Source organism: Balaenoptera physalus (genome assembly GCF_965194825.1).
Source record: "Balaenoptera physalus genome assembly, chromosome: 17".
NCBI lineage: Eukaryota > Metazoa > Chordata > Mammalia > Artiodactyla > Balaenopteridae > Balaenoptera > Balaenoptera physalus.
Genome location: NC_138895.1, coordinates 13280531 through 13299198, shown reverse-complemented (window position 1 = coordinate 13299198; position 18668 = coordinate 13280531). Strand labels below are relative to the sequence as shown.

The 18668-nt window shown below is 39.3% G+C and overlaps 1 protein-coding gene across 14 annotated transcripts in view; it reads right to left on the bottom strand.

Moving 5' to 3' along the window:
• CSPP1 (centrosome and spindle pole associated protein 1) overlaps nucleotides 1-18668 on the bottom strand; it is a 220981-nt gene that overhangs the window by 3219 nt on the left and 199094 nt on the right. For 13 of the 14 annotated variants that reach the window (XM_082433615.1, XM_082433603.1, XM_082433610.1 and 10 more), the window contains 5 exons: nucleotides 15010-15150; nucleotides 13065-13111; nucleotides 9849-9912; nucleotides 2238-2368; nucleotides 247-384 (listed from right to left, as the gene is read on the bottom strand). In XM_082433615.1, the coding sequence (XP_082289741.1) occupies nucleotides 247-384; nucleotides 2238-2368; nucleotides 9849-9912; nucleotides 13065-13111; nucleotides 15010-15150 (521 nt within the window). Of the gene's footprint in view, nucleotides 1-246; nucleotides 385-2233; nucleotides 2369-9848; nucleotides 9913-13064; nucleotides 13112-15009; nucleotides 15151-18668 lie in introns of those variants that run through there. The other variant, XM_082433606.1, reaches the window with a different exon arrangement.

Here is an 18668-nt window from a genome sequence, read left to right as displayed (position 1 = left end):
ATACACAAAAACTTATCTGTTTAGAAGCCACTCGAAAAAGGGTACACCCTCTGGTAGATAGAATCTGATGCAAAATTAATCCTTCGTCCTGGTTTTGCTGAATAGCTACTGTGTTCTAGGCCCTACAACTCAAAGGCTTTCAAAACTCACTTCCTCTGTCCCTCAGCCATTAGTGAAAACTTCCATGAAGCAGGTTTAAGAGTTCTCACACAATCTGCTGTTGGCTATTAAACTTGGCCATTTACCTGTATTAACAGGTTTATTCTGAAGTTCGTTCAGTTTCCGCATTCGTTCCTTGTTTCTCATTCTAAGCTGATCGATATTTACACTGGATACAGATTTTAAAGAGAGACCATCTGGTGGTACGTTAGGATGACTGTTATCCTGTAATTAAGAAAAGAGAACTTAAGAAACGATCATTAATGCGAAATATGTTCAGAATAAACCAGTGAGTCAAAACATGTTCTTGCCCTTGATAAATGTATAGTGTGATGAACAAAATAAAACAAATGAAAATCTGTAGCATTTATATTCTAACTCCTGATGTTTATCCATGCAGGCTTAGATGAAGGTATAGCATCTGTGATAACATATAAATGCTGCCAGACTGGATAAAGGTGGGGAATTATAAAACACAAAAGGAAAAAAACTGAAACGTAGGGACTAAGAATCAGTCCAGCTATAAAATCAAGACGGGAGGCTTCCCTGGTGGCGCAGTGGTTGAGAATCCGCCTGCCAATGCAGGAGACTATGGGTTCGAGCCTTGGTCCAGGAAGATCCCACATGCTGCAGAGCAGCTAAGCCCATGCGCCACAACTACTGAGCCTGCGTTCCAGAACCTGTGAGCCACAGCTACTGAAGCCTGTGCACCTAGAGCCTGTGCTCCACAACAAGAGAAGCCACCGCAATGAGAAGCCCGTGCACCGCAACGAAGAGTAGCCCCCGCTCACTGCAACTAGAGAAAGCCCATGTGCAGCAACAAAGATCCAACGCAGCCAAAAATAAATAAATTTTTTTTAAAAAATCAAGACAGGGTAGTACTGGCATAAGGATAGACATAGACGAATGGAACAGAAGAGTCCAGAAATAAGCCCTTATACTTACGGGCAGAAAAGCCAATACAATTCACTAGGGGAAAGAAGAGTCTTTTCAACAAATGGTGCCAGAATAACAATATCCACATGTAAATAATGAATTTGGATCCCTATACCTCACACCATTTGCAAAAATTAGCTCGAAGTGGATTCACTGATGTAACTTTAAGAGCAAAAACTATAAAGCTCTTAGAAGGAAACACAGAAGTAACTTTCATGATCTTGGGTTAGGCACTGGTTTCTTAGATATGAAAAAAGCACAAAAAGCACAAAAAGCACAAAAGCACAAGCAAAAAAAGAAGATTGATAAGCTGTACCTCTGTCAAGATTAGAAGCTTCTGTGTTTCGATGGACACCATCAAGAAAATATCTGCAAGTCATATATCTAATATAGGACTTGTATCCAGAATCTATAAAGAACTTAGGACTCAACAATAAAAAGACAACCTGATTTGAAAATGGGCAAAGGATTTGAATAGACCTGTCTCCAAAGAAGATCGGCAAATCGCTAAGACGCACAAGAAAGGATGTTCAACATCATTAATCAGGAAAATACAAATCAAACCCACAAAGAAATATCACTTTACACTCGCTAACAAATGTTGGCCAGACTGTAGAGAAACTGGAACCTTCATAGACTGTTGGTGGGAATGTAAAATGGTGCAGCCACTTTGGAAAACAGTCTGGCAGTTCCTCAAAATGTTAAATGTAGTTAGTATGTAACCCAACAATTCTACTCTTAGGTATGTGTGTGTACACATACACACAAGCAAAAGAAATGAAAACATTATAAAATTTGTATGCAAATGTTAAAAGCAGCAGTATTCATAACAGAAAAAGTGTGAACAGCCCAAATGTCCATCAGTTGTTGAATGGATAAACAATACTGGAATATCCATACAATGAAATACTATTCAGCAATAAAAGGAATAAGTTTACATATGTGCTATAACTCAGATGACCTTTTGAGTCCAATAACCTCACGGTCATCCAGTATTTGGTGGTAGAGCCTAGGTGCAGACCAATGTACACCTTATTCCAGAGCAAGTTCTCTCTTTATTGGACTACACCAATTTAGCATGGGTGAGAACCCAGACCTCTCATTCCTAAACTCAAAAAAAGAAAAGGACATATCATACATACAAGGTCGAGTCCTTTCAGTTTGTTCCTCCTGCGCTCCCTCGCAGAGGGCAGCTGTGATGGCAGAGGGAGGGCGTCATCCTCGATGGCAGGATATGTCTCGCCGATGGCAGGATATGTCTCGCCGTATGCACCTAGAGGCCACACGGGGAGAAGCCTTAAACATCGACCATTTCACATCTTTTTATTCAAAGCTAAACCAAGACTGTCTTTTAATAGCTTTATTAAGATGTTATTTACATATAGTAAAATTCACCCACTATAAATGTACAGTTCAGTGATTTTTATAGAATTGCACAATCACTACAAAGTTTTACAACATTTCTATCAGCTCAAAAAGTTCCCCTGTGCTCACTGGCAAAATCACTCCCTACTCCCACCTGCCAACCCCATGTGAACACTGATCTGCCTTCAGTCTGGAGATTTACCATTCCTGAGATTCCATATAAATGGAATTATACAATGTAATATTTTGTGTCTGTCACTTAGCATAATGTGTTTGAGGTTCATCTATGTTGTACCGTGTATCAGTACAGTTGACCCTTGAACAACATGGTGATTAGGGATGCCGACCCCCTGTGCAGTTGAAAATCCACATACTGCTATCTGCCTCAAAAACAAAGGAAATGATAAATGACTCACCCAAGGGCAGGAAGGTGAAACAGTGTGGACTGAATCAGGACTCAAACCCTACTTGTAAAGATTCCAAATACTGTGATCTCTAATCAAACACAGACTTCCCCCACACTTAATTTAAAGGTCTGTGAAATGGAAATACAGGTACTATATTTATTGAAAAAACTCTATTCAGTGGACCTATTTCAAACCCATGTTGTTAAGGGTCAACTGTAGTTCTTTTTTGTTTGTTTTTTGTTGTTGTTGTTTTTACTGCTGAGTAATACTATGCCATATGGATATATCTCATTTTGCCTATGCACTCACCAGTTGATGGACATTTGAACTGTTTTTCATTGAAGATTATTAATAATGTTACTATGAATGTTCATGTACATGTCTTTTTGTGGCCATATGTTTTCATTCCTTTGGGGTATATTCCTAGGAGTGAAATTGCTGGGTGTTATGGTAACTATGTTTAGCATTTGGAGGAGGTAGAGCCATTTCACATTGTAAGAAGGTTCTAGTGTGCCCACATCCTCACCAACACTTGGAATTGTCATTCTTTTGGATCACAGCCATTATAAGTGGGCCAACAGCCTATTTGACCATGGAGATGAATACATTACTTAAAACATTTAGAATTTTTTCCCCAACTTCATTTTGAAAAAATTAAAACTTAAGGAAAAATTATAATACAATGAATACCTAAAGTCACCATTTCTTATTTTGCCACAATTAGTTTATAACTAGAAACAGCGGCGGGGAGGGGGCGGTGTTTACTTTTTGCAGAACCAGTAAGCTGCAGGCATCATGACACTCAGTCCAAAATACTTCATCAGGCGCTATCTAAGAACAAGGGCTGTCTCTTCCACAGCCACAGTCTGATTACCACATTCAGGAAATGGAACATTGATAAAATACTATCATTTAATATATAATTGATATTCAAATTTCTGAAAGTTAAAGTGTATAGCTTTTTTTTTTAAGCAGCAATAACTATATTCTATTGAATGAGATATGGGGTTTTCTAAAACTCCAAAAATATAAGTTTTCTGACTTCTTTATTATACCCCACCACTAATTCACTTGCTCTTTTTTTGAAACGGTTTACTTACAAGTTTTTACGGTCAGTAAAACTGAGTGGAAAGCACAGAGAATGCCTGTATGCCCCCTGCCACCACATACTCGTAGCCTACCCATCCATCAGCAGCCCCGCAGACCTACACTGACACATCACCATCGCCTAAGTCCATAGCTTACATTAGGGTTCATTCTTGGGGTTTTAACAGATCCACCATTACCATATCATATAGAATAGCTTCACTGCCCTAAAAATCCTCTGCTCCACCCATTCATTCCTCCCTCTGCTGTAACCTCTGGCAACCACTGATTGGATTTTTTTTTTTTTTTTTTTTTTACTGCCTCCATAGTTTGACCTTTTCCAGAAAATCATGTAGTTAGAATCATATAGTATGTAGCCTATTCAGATTGGCTTCTTTCACTTATAAACATTCAAGTTTCCTCCATGTCTTTTCATGGCTTTGTAGCGCATTTCTTTTTAGCACTGAATAATATTGCATTGTTTGGGTCTACCACTGTATATTATATATATATTTATATATATCCATTCATCTTAGAGACAACTCAGTTGCTTCCAGGTCTTAGCAAAGATGGATAAAACTGCTGTAAACATCTGTGTGCAGGTTTTTGTGTGAACATAAGTCTCAACTCCTTTGGGTAAATACCAAGGAGTGTGAGTGCTGGATCATATCGTTAAGAGTATGTTTACTTTGTAAGAAACCACGAAACCGTCTTCCAAAGTGATGGTACTATTTTCCATTCCCACCAGCAATGAGTGAGAGTTCCTATTGCTCCACATATTGCCAGCATTTGGTGGTGTCCATGTTCTGGATTTTGCAATCCAGAACTTTCATGATAAATATTTTTAATATTTATTTGCCTGCGTCAGGTCTTAGCTGCGGCACGCAGGATCTTTCATTGGGGCACATAGGCTCAGCAGTTGTGGTGCACGGGCTCTCTAGTTGTGGCACACAGGCTCCAGAGCGCACAAGCTTAGTTACCCTGGGGCATGTGGGATCTTAGTTCCCCCACCAGGGATCAAACCCATGTCCCCTGCACTGAAAGGCGGATTCTTAACCACTGGACCATCAAGGAAGTCCCATGGCCATTCTAATAGGTATGTAGTGGTATCTTGTTGTGTTAATTTGAATTTCCCTGACAGCACATGATTTGCATTTCCCTAATGACAAATGATGTGGAGCACCTTTTCATATGCTTATTTGCCATCTGTCTGTCTTTGGTGAAGTGTCTGGATCTTTTGCCCATCTTTTAATTGGGTTGCTCTTGTTGAGTTTTAAGAGTTCTTTGTGTACCTTGGATAAGAGTCCTTTGTCAGATGTGTCTTCTGCAAATATTTTCTCCCAGTCTATGGCTTGTCTTATTCTCTTGATATCATCATTCGCAGGGCATTGAAGTTTAATTTTAATGAAGTCCAGTTTATCTATTATTTCTCTCATAGATTGTGCTCTGGTGTTGTATCTAAAAAGCCATTGCCATGCCCAAGTTCTTCTAGGTTTTCTCCTATGTTATCTTCTAGGAGTTTTATAGTTTTTGCATTTTACATTTAGGTCTATGGTCTTTTTTTTTTTAATCTTTATTGGAGTATGGTTGCTTTACAATGTTGTGTTAGTTTCAGGTGTACAGCAAAGTGAATCAGTTATATATATACATATATCCACTCTTTTTTTTCTTTAGATTCTTTTCCCATATAGGTCATTTCAGAGTTCCCTGTGCTGTACAGCGGGTTCTTATTAGTTATCTATTTTATATATAATAGTGTGTATATGTCAATCCCAATCTCCCAATTTATCCCTCCCCCTGCCCCACTTATCCCCTGGTAAAAGTTTGTTTTCTACATCTGTGACTCTACTTCTGTTTTGTAAATAAGTTCATTTGTACCCCCTTTTTTTTTTTTTAAGATTCCACATATAAGCGATATCATATGATATTTGTCTTTCTCTGTCTGACTTCACTCAATATGATGATCTTTAGGTCCATCCATGTTGCTGCAAATGGCATTATTTTGTTCTTTTTTATGGCTGAGTGATACTCCATTGTATGTGTATATATACCGCATCTTCTTCATCCGTTCCTCTGCTGATGGACATTTAGGTTGCTTCCATGTCCTGACTATTGTAAATACTGCTGCAATGAACATTGGGGTGCATGTATCTTTTTGAATTATGGTTTTCTCCGGGTATATGCCCAGGAGTGGGATTGCTGAGTCATATGGTAGTTCTATTTTTAGTTTTTTAAGGAACCTCCATACTGTTCTCCATAGTGGCTATACCAATTTACATTCCTACCAACAGTGTAGGAGGGTTCCCTTTTCTTCACACCCTCTCCACCATTCATTGTAGATTTTTTGATGACGGCCATTCTGACTGGTGTGAGGTGATACTTCATTGTAGTTTTGATTTGCATTTCTCTAATCATTAGTGATGTTGAGCATCTTTTCATGTGCTTTTTAGCCATCTGTATGTCTTCTTTGGAGAAATGTCTATTTAGATTTTCCACCCATTTTTGATTGGGTTATTTTTTGGATACTGAACTGCATGAGCTGTTTGTATATTCTGGAGATTAATCCCTTGTCGGTTGCTTCGTTTGCAAATATTTTCTCCCATTCTGTGGGTTGTCTTTTTGCTTTGTTTATGGTTTCCTTTGCTGTGCAAAGGCTTTTAAGCTTCAATCCCATTTGTTTATGTTTTTTCTTTTCATTACTCTAGGAGGTGGATCAAAAAAGATCTTGCTGTGATTTATGTCAGAGTGTTCTGCCTATGTTTTCCTCTAAGAGTTTTACAGTGTCCAGTCTTACATTTAGGTCTTTAATCCATTTTGAGTTTATTTTTGTGTATGGTGTTAGGGAGTGTTCTAATTTCATTCTTTTACATGTAGCTGTCCAGTTTTCCCACCACCACTTATTGAAGAGACTGTCTTTTCTCTATCGCATGTTCTTGCCTCCTTTGTCATAGATTAGGTGACCATATGTGCGTGGGTTTATCTCTGGGCTTTCTATCTTGTTCCATTGACCTATATTTCTGTTTTTGTGCCAGTACCTTATTGTCTTGATTACTGTAGCTTTGTAGTATAGTCTGAAGTCAGGGAGCCTGATTCCTTTAGGTCTGTGGTCCATTTTGAGTTGATTTTTGTGAAGGGTGTAACATCTGTGTCTAGATTCACTTTTTTGCATGTAGATGTCCAATCTTTTCTCCACTGTACTGCCTTTGTTCTTTTGTCAAAGAACAGTTAACTATACTTGTTTGGGTCTATTTCTAGGGTCTCTATTCTGTTCCACAGATCTATTTGTCTGTTCTTTTGCCAATACCACACTGTCTTGATTACTGTAACTTTACAGAAAGTCTTGAAGTCAGGTACTGTCAGTTCTCTGACTGTTCTTTCTTCTTCAGTATTCTGTTGGATATTCTGGGTATTTTGCCTCTCCATATAAACTTTAGAATCAGTTCGTTGATACCCACAAAATAACTTGCTGGGATTTTTATTGGGATTGCACTGAATCTATAGACAAGTTGGGAAGAACTGACCTCTTGACAATACTGAGTCTCCCAATCCATGAACATGGAATATTTCCCCATTTATTTAGTTATTTTATTTCTTTGATGAGAGTTCCATAGTTGTCCTTATATAGATCTTGTACATGTTTTGTAAGATTTTCATCTAAATATTTCTTTTGGGGGGGTGCTAATGTAAATGATATTGTATTTAAATTTCAAATTCTACTTGTTCATTGCTGGTATATAGGAAAATGATTGACTTTTGTGTATTAACCTGGTATTCTGCAAGCTTGCTATAACTGCTTATTAATATTGGGGGGGGGTTTGGTGGTGGGGGATTCATTCTTTCACATTTCCTACAATCATGTCATCTGTGCACAAAGGCAGTATTATTTATCCTTTCCCAATCTGTGTACCTTTTATTTCCTTTTCTTGCCTTACTGAATTAGCTAGGACTTCCATAATGATGTTGAGGAGTGGTAAGAGGGGACATCTTCGTCTTGTTTCTTATCTTAGCAGGAAAGTTGCTAGTTTCTCATCACTAAATGCTAGCTGTAGGTTTTTTGTAGATGTTCTCTAGGGAGTTGAGGAAGTCCTCCTCTAAGTTTGCTGACAATTATCATGAATAAGGTGTTGGATTTTGTTTAATGCTTCTGCATCTATTGATAATGATGATAATGAAGATTTTTTTCTTTAGCCTGTTAAAGCAATGAATTATATTTGAATGAATTATACTGAATGTAACCCAGTTTTGCATAACTGGTATAAATCCTACTTAGTCATGGTATATAATTCTCTTTATACATTGTTGGATTCAATTTGCTACTGATCTACAGTTTTCTTTCCTTATGATGTCTTTGTCTGGTTTTGGTATTAGAGTAATGCTGGCCACATAGAATGAGTTAGGAGTATTCCATCTATTTCTATCTTCTAGAAGAGGCTGTAGAGAATTGGTATAAGTCTTCAATAAATGTTTGGTAGAATTCACCACTGAACCCATCTGGGCCTGGTGTTTTCTGTTTTGGAAGGTTATTAATTATTGATTCAATTTCTTTTTTTATTGTTATTACAGTCAATTTGGGGTTTTTTCCTAGCTTTATTGAGATATAACTGACATACTGTGTGAGTTTAAGGAGCACAATGTGAGGATTGTGAAATGTTTACCACAATAAGGCTAGTTTACACATCCTTCACCTCACATGATTACCACTGTGTTGTTATTATTGTTGTTACGGTAAGAGCATTAAAGTTCTACTCTCATAACAACTTTCAAGTATAAAATGCAGTATTATTAACTATAGTCGCCATGCTGTCCATTATATCCCCAGATATTCAACTTATAAATGAAAGTTTGTACCCTTTGACCAACATTTCTCCACTTCCCCCACCTCTCAATTTCTTTCAATTTCTTTAATAGATGTAGGCCTATTCAAATTGTATTTGGCAGATTGTGACTTCTCAAAAAAAAAAAAAAAATTGACACTACCAGCCTTACCCACATTCATCAGAACAGTGGCAACAGTCATGACTAGGGGATACTTGTGGTGACCATTAATCAAAAAGACAGACTGCATATCTTTGGTCTAGTATAAGGTCTATGTAATGAAATATTCTGAGACACTGTCTTGAGTGCCCCAGACTGTCTTCATTATTAGCAGGAACTGGTCACATTTCCCTGATGTCTAATGAGCCATCTTCCCATCCCTATTTCCTACTGATTTCTCTATCTTTACTCACTCTCCACAGTATGACTTCCTTGCAAAAGAAAAATTCATTAAAAAAGAAAAAACAGAAAGAAATATAGGCTAGTTTGGAATGCTGATCACTTGAAAATATAAAGTAATTGACATGAAATAAAACTAACATGTAGAAGGGAGAATTCCCTGATGGACCTAGGATAGCAGAAATGCTTATGATCAGAGCACACAATTATAAGTGTCTATTACAGTACATGTACCTTCACATATCTTCTCAAGACTAAGTTATATTCTTATGGCTTGTTAAAATTAAAATATTTACTAAGATAACTGTGGATTCACATGCACTTGTAAGCAGTAAGGGAGACCCCTTGTACAGTTTGCCTCGTTCCCCACAACGGTAACATTCTGTACAACAGGGGCAACAGCCTCACACCCAAGATACTGATAAACTCCTCTGATCTTATTCAAATTTCCCCAGTTTTACTTGTACTCATTTGTGTGTTTGTGTATTAAGTATCTGATTTTGAAAATTTTGTTAAGTTATATTTGATGACTATTAGTAATACAAAATATTCCCTTTTTTTACCATCTTGCACAACAAAGAGTAAAGTACTGATTTTTTAAGTATGGAGAAAAACACTTAAAATAAGTATAAATAATGCTTAATATTTAAAGAAATAGGTTGGTAAAATAAATATACTCACCAATAAAAGCACTATCAGATTCCAGTAATGAATTTTTCAAGAAATCATTAGTGTCATCTCTGGGCTAAAAGAAACATCATATATTAATGACTATTTTTATTAGTCCTGTGTGGAAAAACAGCAAATTTGTACTAAGGCACAAGTCTCCACACTCTCCCCAAAATTAGCAAAAGAGGATAGGGAGAGGTAGAACTGGCTGCTTCCCTCCTCCACCACATTCCAACACCCAGAAAATACAGGAAGGACCTTTTATTAAGAGTTACATTATTGCTGATAAAAATATAATAGAGTATGAAGCAATGAACCCACTTTAACATTAAAAGTCTTTAAACCATGTCGAGATTCATTCATTCTCTCAATAAATCTGTTTAGTGCACTTACTATTACCTCTGTGCTAGGAACTGGAGATACAAAGATGAGCAAGAGTTTCTGTTCTGGAGTGGATCACAGTCCCATGGGGGAGAGGCATACCCTCAGATAATGACAGCCCCACGTGACAGCAGCTGTCACAAAGGCATAGCACAGATAGAGAGGGACAAAGGAGTAGGGAAAAAATAATGCTAGGGTTGGGCTTGTAATGAGCTCTCAAATTAGAGGTAAGAAATTTACATATAGAGAGTTTTACAATAATGTCACTTTACATGCTGGAAGGAACCTAAAGTCACCCAACGCCACCTCCCTGCACTTCCCTTCCAGATTTCTAGGATGTGCTAGAATACTCCAGTGAAGAGCTGTCCATTAATTTCTAAGGAAATGCATTCCACTGAGACATAGCATTGGTTATCGGAAAGTTCTTCTCTTTCACTGAGTTCTTCCATGTACTGAATTCTTTTACATTTAACACCCACTGACTCTACTTCTGCTTTCTAGCATGACAGTAATGGTAATAATAGCATCTAACATTCACCAGCTGTTCTTAGCGCTGCACACACACTGCCCAGCTTCTCTCCTGCATCACAGTCCTTCACACACAGGGAACAGTGATCAAAGCCCACCTCAGCCCTATCTTCTCCCTGACACTCTTCCCCAGTTTCACCTTGCGTTTTCCATATAATCCAGTTTCTAGGAAGGTGAACCCAACATTTTTTAGCTTTTTTTGTAACATCCATGTTAAACTGTTGGCTTATGCTCAGTTTCTACTCAGCAAAATATGGTGTTATTAATCCAGGATTTTGATCAAAATCCCAGAAGTTAAATTTCAGTATCTTTTCACTGAGAAATATGGCTGCCACATACAGAGAAACCTACAGGGTATTCAGAAAAGGTGTCCATACATCTCAAGCAATGTGGTACAGGGACAGGGAGGGGCTCCGGAGTCCAGCCTGCACTCAGACATGGGCTTTTCTGCTCACTGGCTGTGTGGCCATGGCTAGCAGTTTCCTCTTACGTAAAATGGGGATAAGCATACCTTGTTGTGAACTTCAGAGCAAATAAATGTCAAGTACCTCGCGCACGTACAGACTGTTGCTACTGCAACGTCGTTATCACCATTATCACTTCAAAACCAAGCACCAACAGCTACCAACTGGTAACGCTGGGCAACTAACAGCCTAGCTGAGTCTTACTTTTATAATCTGAAAATAGGGATAATACTACCTGTATCATTAGTGTGGGGGAAGATTAAATTTATTTTCAACCTCAGTCTTTCCTCAAACTCTCTCTCTTATCCATCTACTCACCAGCTCCAACTATTTGTCTAGCAGGCATCTCAAACCTACCATGACTATAACTAAGTTCCTGACCTTCTCCCTCACCCTGAAACCCGTTTTTCCTGCTTCTTCATCTCTGTAAATAGCAACTCCAACCAAAGACCTTGAAGTCACCTTTGACTCCTCTCGTACCCCACATCCAATGTGTCAAAAATCCTATCTCCTTTCAAAATAAATCCAACCACTTCTGACTTCCACTGCTCCCACTCCAGGCTAAATCACCTTATCTCTTAATTAGGTTATAGCAGTAGCCTCCTGTCCCCCGCAGTCTATTCTCAGGGAATGGCAGTCAGTTGTTAAAACATGAAACCAATCATGTCACTCCTCTGCTCAAAACTTTGGAAGCCTCTCACCACATTCACAGCATAAAAGGCAACACCCTAAGGCCCTCTGAGGCTCTGCTGCTCCTCGCTCTCTGCCTCATTTGCTCCCACCCACCCCTGCTCCTGGAGGTCCAGGCTCCCCGGTACTCCCGCTCTCCTAGCACACACGAGGCTTAGTCCTGCCCGGGGCCTCTGCCTGGGAGGTTCTTCCTCCAGATGTGTCCCCCGATATTTCACACGACACCTCCCTGATGTCCTTTTTCAAATGTTACCCACTCACAGTGAGGCCTTCCCTGCAGTAAACCCTTCCATCTCGTCCTCCCAGTGCCCCCTTCCCAGCTATCATTTTCTCCAGAGCCCCACGATTCAACGTACTAAATATTTTATTTGTCTATTGTCTCTCCTTCTTTCTAGAAAGTAAGCCCTCAGAGGGCAAAGATTTTTGTTCCTTTTGTTCACTCCTGTGCCCACAAACACCTAGAATATTAGCTGGTCCACAGTAAGTATTGAACAAATATTTGTTGAATGAAAACTGGCTCATCCCCTTCCTTTTGTTCAGTCTTTGCTTGATAGTCACTTCCTCAGGATAAGAGTTATGCCCTTACCTTGCTTATCTTCTTGATAGGTCTCACCATTACATGTATTATAGACTCTTACTTCCACTACTGCTGATAACTGACCTCACTCATTATGGGACAGGCCCTATAAGGGCTTTTAATATATTATCTCATTTAATCCTCACAACAACCTTTGAGCTGTTTTTTATTTAGTTAATAAACATTTATATGGAAATTACTACATGCTAGGCCTGTCCCTAAGGGCCTGCAGATATTAATTGATTTTAATCTTACAGCCACCCTCAGAGATAAACACTATCATCCCACTTTACAGATTAGGAAACTGAGGCAAAGAAAGATTAAATACCCTGCCTAAAGTCACACAGCTAAAAACAGACTAACTTGAACAGCCTAGCTCTAGAGTCTTGTTTTTACTCATTACAATATGCTTTCGCTACATATTAACACTAATATCTCTTTAGCTACCCACTACACTGATGGGACAAGTTTTAAATTCTCTTAACTCAATATTCCTGAAGAATTCAAAATTGGAATACTCACTTACCATACTCCTAAAAATTTCTATCACCCAAAAACTAGCTTGAAAAATTATAACTGTTTTCTTACCATTCTGTGGTCTCGTACTTTAGTGCTTGGGACAGCATCCAAGTCAACTGTAGCCAATGGAGAGCAAAAACAAATTTAAAGGTTAGAAAATACTTTAAAAATAAAAATAAATTTTAGAATATCTTTTGTAATTAACTCTTTACTAGAGATTACTTTTCAATGATCACATTTCAGAATTTTTTAAGATACTACTTGTTTATTAATAAATATAAACCACCGTCCAATCCATTCTAGTTGGATAAAATTCTCCCATTCACATTTAATAAATATAAAAAGTAAAATCATTGTGAATTTAAAACTGATGCCTATAGAAAAATAACCATCTCCCTCATATTTCTACAATCTGTGTAGAAAATTGTTGAGAAGGGTTAAACAACTCCCTCACGTGGAATTGAAGGAAACTGAATTCAATTCCAGGCACCTGGTTCCAGGGCAAAGATTTTGGATCAGGTATCCCAAAGGCCCCTCTGATATGACCAGGGTTCCTATGTGTTCCTCTCAATAGTGCACTTTATCCTTTTAGCTACTGCCTTTGGGAATAAATAGGCTGCCAATGATAGCCTGTATTCCTTGGTAAAGTATTTTATACCCACGTTTTTGATTGTTTTATAGTTAAACCATATTCTTATGAATTAAGTCATCACAGTGTTTGGTAGAAGTTGTGGGGTAGTTGCTGTAGGGGACAGATACCCTCAGTCCCAAAATGGACCTATTTCCACATGGGGACTACTTTTGGGCTAATCAGCACAAGTTGCCAAGATCACACCAGATCAGATCATCAGTTGGGTCTCCTAAGGAAAAATTCCACCAAAATGGGTGTAAAGGTTGAAGACTGTACTTGCTTCTCTCTTCTCTCCTGATGATATGCCTACTGTTTATCACAGACTTTGGGTTACTCTGCTGTCAGAGGGTGATCAGTGAGACCATTGTTAAAAATTCTATGCAAGATGGAGGGAAGACTTTCCCTGTCAATCTTTATTGAAGTCTTCACCTGTGATCAGGGCCTAAAGTGGTACATCACTTATTCCTGTGATACTCTCATGTAGTCAAAAATAGGTTCTTCAGATTCTGTAGTTCAGACAAGCCTGCTAATAAGGTAGGGTTTTGAATTTTCCTGAAAATAACTGCTAGGACCATCTCCTTCTATTCTTGTTACCTAGCTGCTGCATTTTTATGACTCATTTTCCGTGGCTGCACTCAATGGCCTGAAGGCAGGCAAAGCTGGTGAGATATGTGTGAAGGTCATGCAGGACACCCGGCTCAACAGGGCCCACTGATGTTCTCTGAGGCCACTAGCTCCACTCCACCTCTAGGTGCCTGCCCACCCCACCCCCAGTTACACACTCCCAGGGGACCCTAGATATCTCCTTTGCAACATTCATCACACTCTCACTTTTTAAACATCTAAATTCTCCAACAGAGTATAAGCTCCTTGAGAGCAGTGGCATATTTCATTCATCACCATATCCCCTGGATATAGATCAGTACCCAGGCTCATAGTAGGCACTCAGTAAGCATCTGTTGATTGGCTAATTACAAAGAAATATATCCATAGCCCAGTCTGAAGCTTTAAAGATTTTATGCTATATCAAAACTCACAGACACACACAGTAGAGAAATGTCCCATAGGACACCGATGTGTGTGCCCAGCATTCCTTCCCCTGGTACAGATGTCACCTGGCCTAGTCAAGGTACTCAATCCTCCTGGCTATCAGGAGTGGCTGGACCCCTCCTGTGCACAAATAACACACCCCAGTCAAGCCAATCACAGCCCTCTCTGGGACTTATTCTTCTCAGGGACTATAGGCCAAAAGGGGCATGTGAGTGTGGAGCTGCCAGTGGAGGGAGCCTGCCTCGGATTGAAATCAATACCAGAGACTGAGAAAGAAAGCCAACAAAAAACAACCCATTGAAACTACGTGAAATAGCAGTGATTACTTCTTACCTTCAGCACCTTCCTGCATTTTTATTCTATTCAGTCTCTTCTGCTGCTCTCTTAGCAAGGCTTGCTGCTGAATCTCTAAGGTATGATAATCTCTTGGAGGATCCGGGTACATAAATTTCAAATCAACTCGTGTTTCTGAATCTGGTACAAAAATAAGTTATATAACTAAGTTAAATCTTGTTTCCAAATGAGATTTTATAAAACTTCACTATAAAGAGGAACAATATAAATAATGAGACATCAGCAAAGTCAAAGGACATCATCATAAAACTAATGAACAGGGCTTCCCTGGTGGCGCAGTGGTTGAGAATCTGCCTGCTAATGCAGGGGACACGGGTTCGAGCCCTGGTCTGGGAAGATCCCACATGCCGCGGAGCAACTGGGCCCGTGGGCCACAACTGCTGAGCCTGCGTGTCTGGAGCCTGTGCTCCGCAACAGGAGAGGCCACGATAGTGAGAGGCCCGCGCACCGCGATGAAGAGTGGCCCCCGCTTGCCGCAACTAGAGAAAGCCCTCGCACAGAAACGAAGACCCAACACAGCCATAAATTAATTAATTAATTAATTTAAAAAATAAAAAAAAAACACCTAATGAACACAAAATTAACATTCTTTAAATAAATGCCTTTTCACAAGCTTATCACCATTATAAGGGAGCCCCCAGAGCAAGCAGCAGCTGACTGCCACATTCTCCATCCTGACCTTCCCACTCCCCCAAGATGCCACCCAGAGCCTGCCACTATGTGCAGGTACATCCAAGCAATTATTCAGATGGCTGTAACTGAGGCAGCCACCAGACACTGAATCACAGCTGATCCCTAAAATACACTGGAAAAATGAAACCATAATGTTATTGGCCAATTAATATTTGTAAATATCATGCCAAAAAATGAAAACAAGATAAATGCAGGCTGGCTGGAGCTTTAGGAGGGATGTCGGTTCTGCAGGAAATGACAGTCGAAGAATTCACCTGTGCCACAAGTTCAAGAATTATCAACTGATCAGAATGAAAATGTTAAACCTTAATTTTTAAATCTTGAGAATAAAAATATAGTTCACACATTTAAAAAGTCTTGACAATATTATTCCTTTTGATCCACAGTAGAACTAATCAGAACCCTATGCCCGCCCCCGACCCAAGTACAAAGGCCCCTCCTTGTCTCCTGCCTCTTGTTTGTAGAGAAGCTGAAGTCTCCCAGGCCTCCCGGAGTCACAAAGGAGCAGGCTCAAGCGGCTAATGATTAGGACAACAGAGTCACAGACTCAGTGTCTGATGCACATTCCTGAGTTGTTTTACAGATACTGTAACTGCCACCAGGGGGAAAAAGCTGACTGCATGATGACCAGACTGCAGCCATGACATAAACTGCTCCACCTTGAGCAGTAGCTTGTTCTGCCCATATATGTAAATGGGGAACTACAACTGCCAGCAAAAACATGCTACAGACACATGTCGACAACTTCCACTCTAAGAATACAGCACCCTATGTCGGCATGAAGAAATTACAGAAGACCTTCACGCATGATCCCACAGAAATGGAATGATGTTCTGCCAAGTGGGGATTTGTAAGCAGCTTTTGGCAGGAAAGAGCTCTCTGCAGGAGGTCCCTTAAATCATCCAGAAAGACTTAATATACATTTGTACATAATGCATCCCTGTAGCTTTTCCTTTCAGGGCTAGCCCTAGGTTAGTTCACTTTCTTTCTCAAGGATGTTGTTTACTGTGTTTTTTCGCACATCTTAACAAGCATTTTGTAAGCAGCTTCTGGCAGGAAAGAGCTCTCTGCGAGAGGCCCCTTTGTCTGTCACTAACCTTAAACCAGGCTCCCCCATGCTCAACTCATCTCCAGCCCTAGCACACCTTTCAAATCTTTTGATCACACAATACCTTGCCTAATGTGTTGGTTCTTTCTGTAGATCAAAGAAGTAGAAATGAAGAATAATCAACAGATGACCAGATCTCTTCCCTAGCTTCCCCTTCAGTAATCTCGCAAACTGTGTGAATAAAATAGCATCTAAAGAAAGATCATGAGTAGTCAACAGGCCTGCACACAGTGGGAGAGGGCGATGACTCTGACCCCCACCCAGTGATTAACTGAGATGACTTCCCTCTTTCCCTTTAAAAACTTTCATGGCCCAGCACAATCTTCAGAGATGGTTTTTGGGGGACACTGAGTCCAGCATCTCGCTAGATTGTCAGCATTCTAATTAAAAACAACTTTCCTTTCCACCAACTTTTGCGAGTACTGATTTTTTTACGTGACAGGCAGCCGGACCTGATTTGGTAACAATAGTGGGAAATGAGAAGCATGCTGAATATCTAAGAATTAGAAAATGATTAAGAGCAAGGTTAACGGAAGAGACTCTGGACACATGAACTTGGATTGGAGCCTGACTTCCCCACTTCCAGACTCGGTTTCCTCTCTATAAAAACAAGAGACATCAACAACTAAGTCATACAATGAGGACAAGATGTGGTAACAGGGAAATGAATGGCTCAATTTTACGGTTTAAACCTTTTTGTTCTCAAGACCTCTTTACCCTCTTAAAAGTTAAGGACCCCAAAGAGCTTTTATTTACCGCCCCCCCCAACACCATATTAGAAATTAAACCTAAGAAATTTTTAAAACATATTCTATTAGCTTCAGAGCAATGAAGTCATCACATGCCATACATGCTCTGGAAAACCTGTACACACAGGAGAGAATGAAAATGAAAAGGACAAATAATGTCTTAGTTTATAATAAAAATAGTTTTGTAAAGCAATTATACTCCAGTAGAGATGTTAAAAAAAAAAATAGTTTTGACCTCAAGAAGTCCCCTGAGGCCTACTGGCTTAATATAACACCTGGCATATAATAAGTAATCAATAAATGATAGAATAAAAACATAACTATGGTATATGTAATTGATGACACATGTATATCTAAGTGAAAAACAACAAAGAAAATTAAATAACATATAATTACATCTAGTTTTTATTTTACTTTTTTTGTCTTAAGCTCAGAAAGACTAGTAAATATACAAAATATTAATTGTGTTTATATTTAGGTGATTTGGGTAAAGTGATTTTTCCCTCTATCCTTCTAAATTTTCAAAACTTTCTAAAATAGATATTACTTTTAAAAATAAGAAACAGAAGAAAAGTGTAAATTCCGATTCATGTGGTATAGGTCATAAAACCACCATCCAACAACTCGCCTCCTCTACCCCAACAGCTGCTCTGTGAGTGCACCTGAAGAAAAATCACAGGTAACACACATTTTGGTTCCTCTCAGTCTCCCAAGCCTCTGTTACCTTGGCAATCCTACTTCCCTAATAAGCTTTCTCTCCTCCTCCTAAGTAGCTGCATCAAATCTTCTCTACTCCCTTCCTTCAAAAGTCTTGCATTTCCTCCTTTCTACTCAGGGACCCTGCTCTCTTCAATGATGGTTCCCTCCCTCCCCTGTATCGTAAGCCTCTTCCTCCCGTAACAGCTTTCACATCAGCTTCCTAACAGGCTCCTCCAGCTCCAGACCCTGTGCTCCTCCCCTTCCCAGTCCCCCTTCTTCCAAGGGTTCTTCTGCTCATTGCCTCTAACACTTTGCTTCCTATTTATTCAGTCCTCATTTCCAAAGCTAACTGGCTTCTGATCCCATAATTCCACCAAAAAAGATCTAGT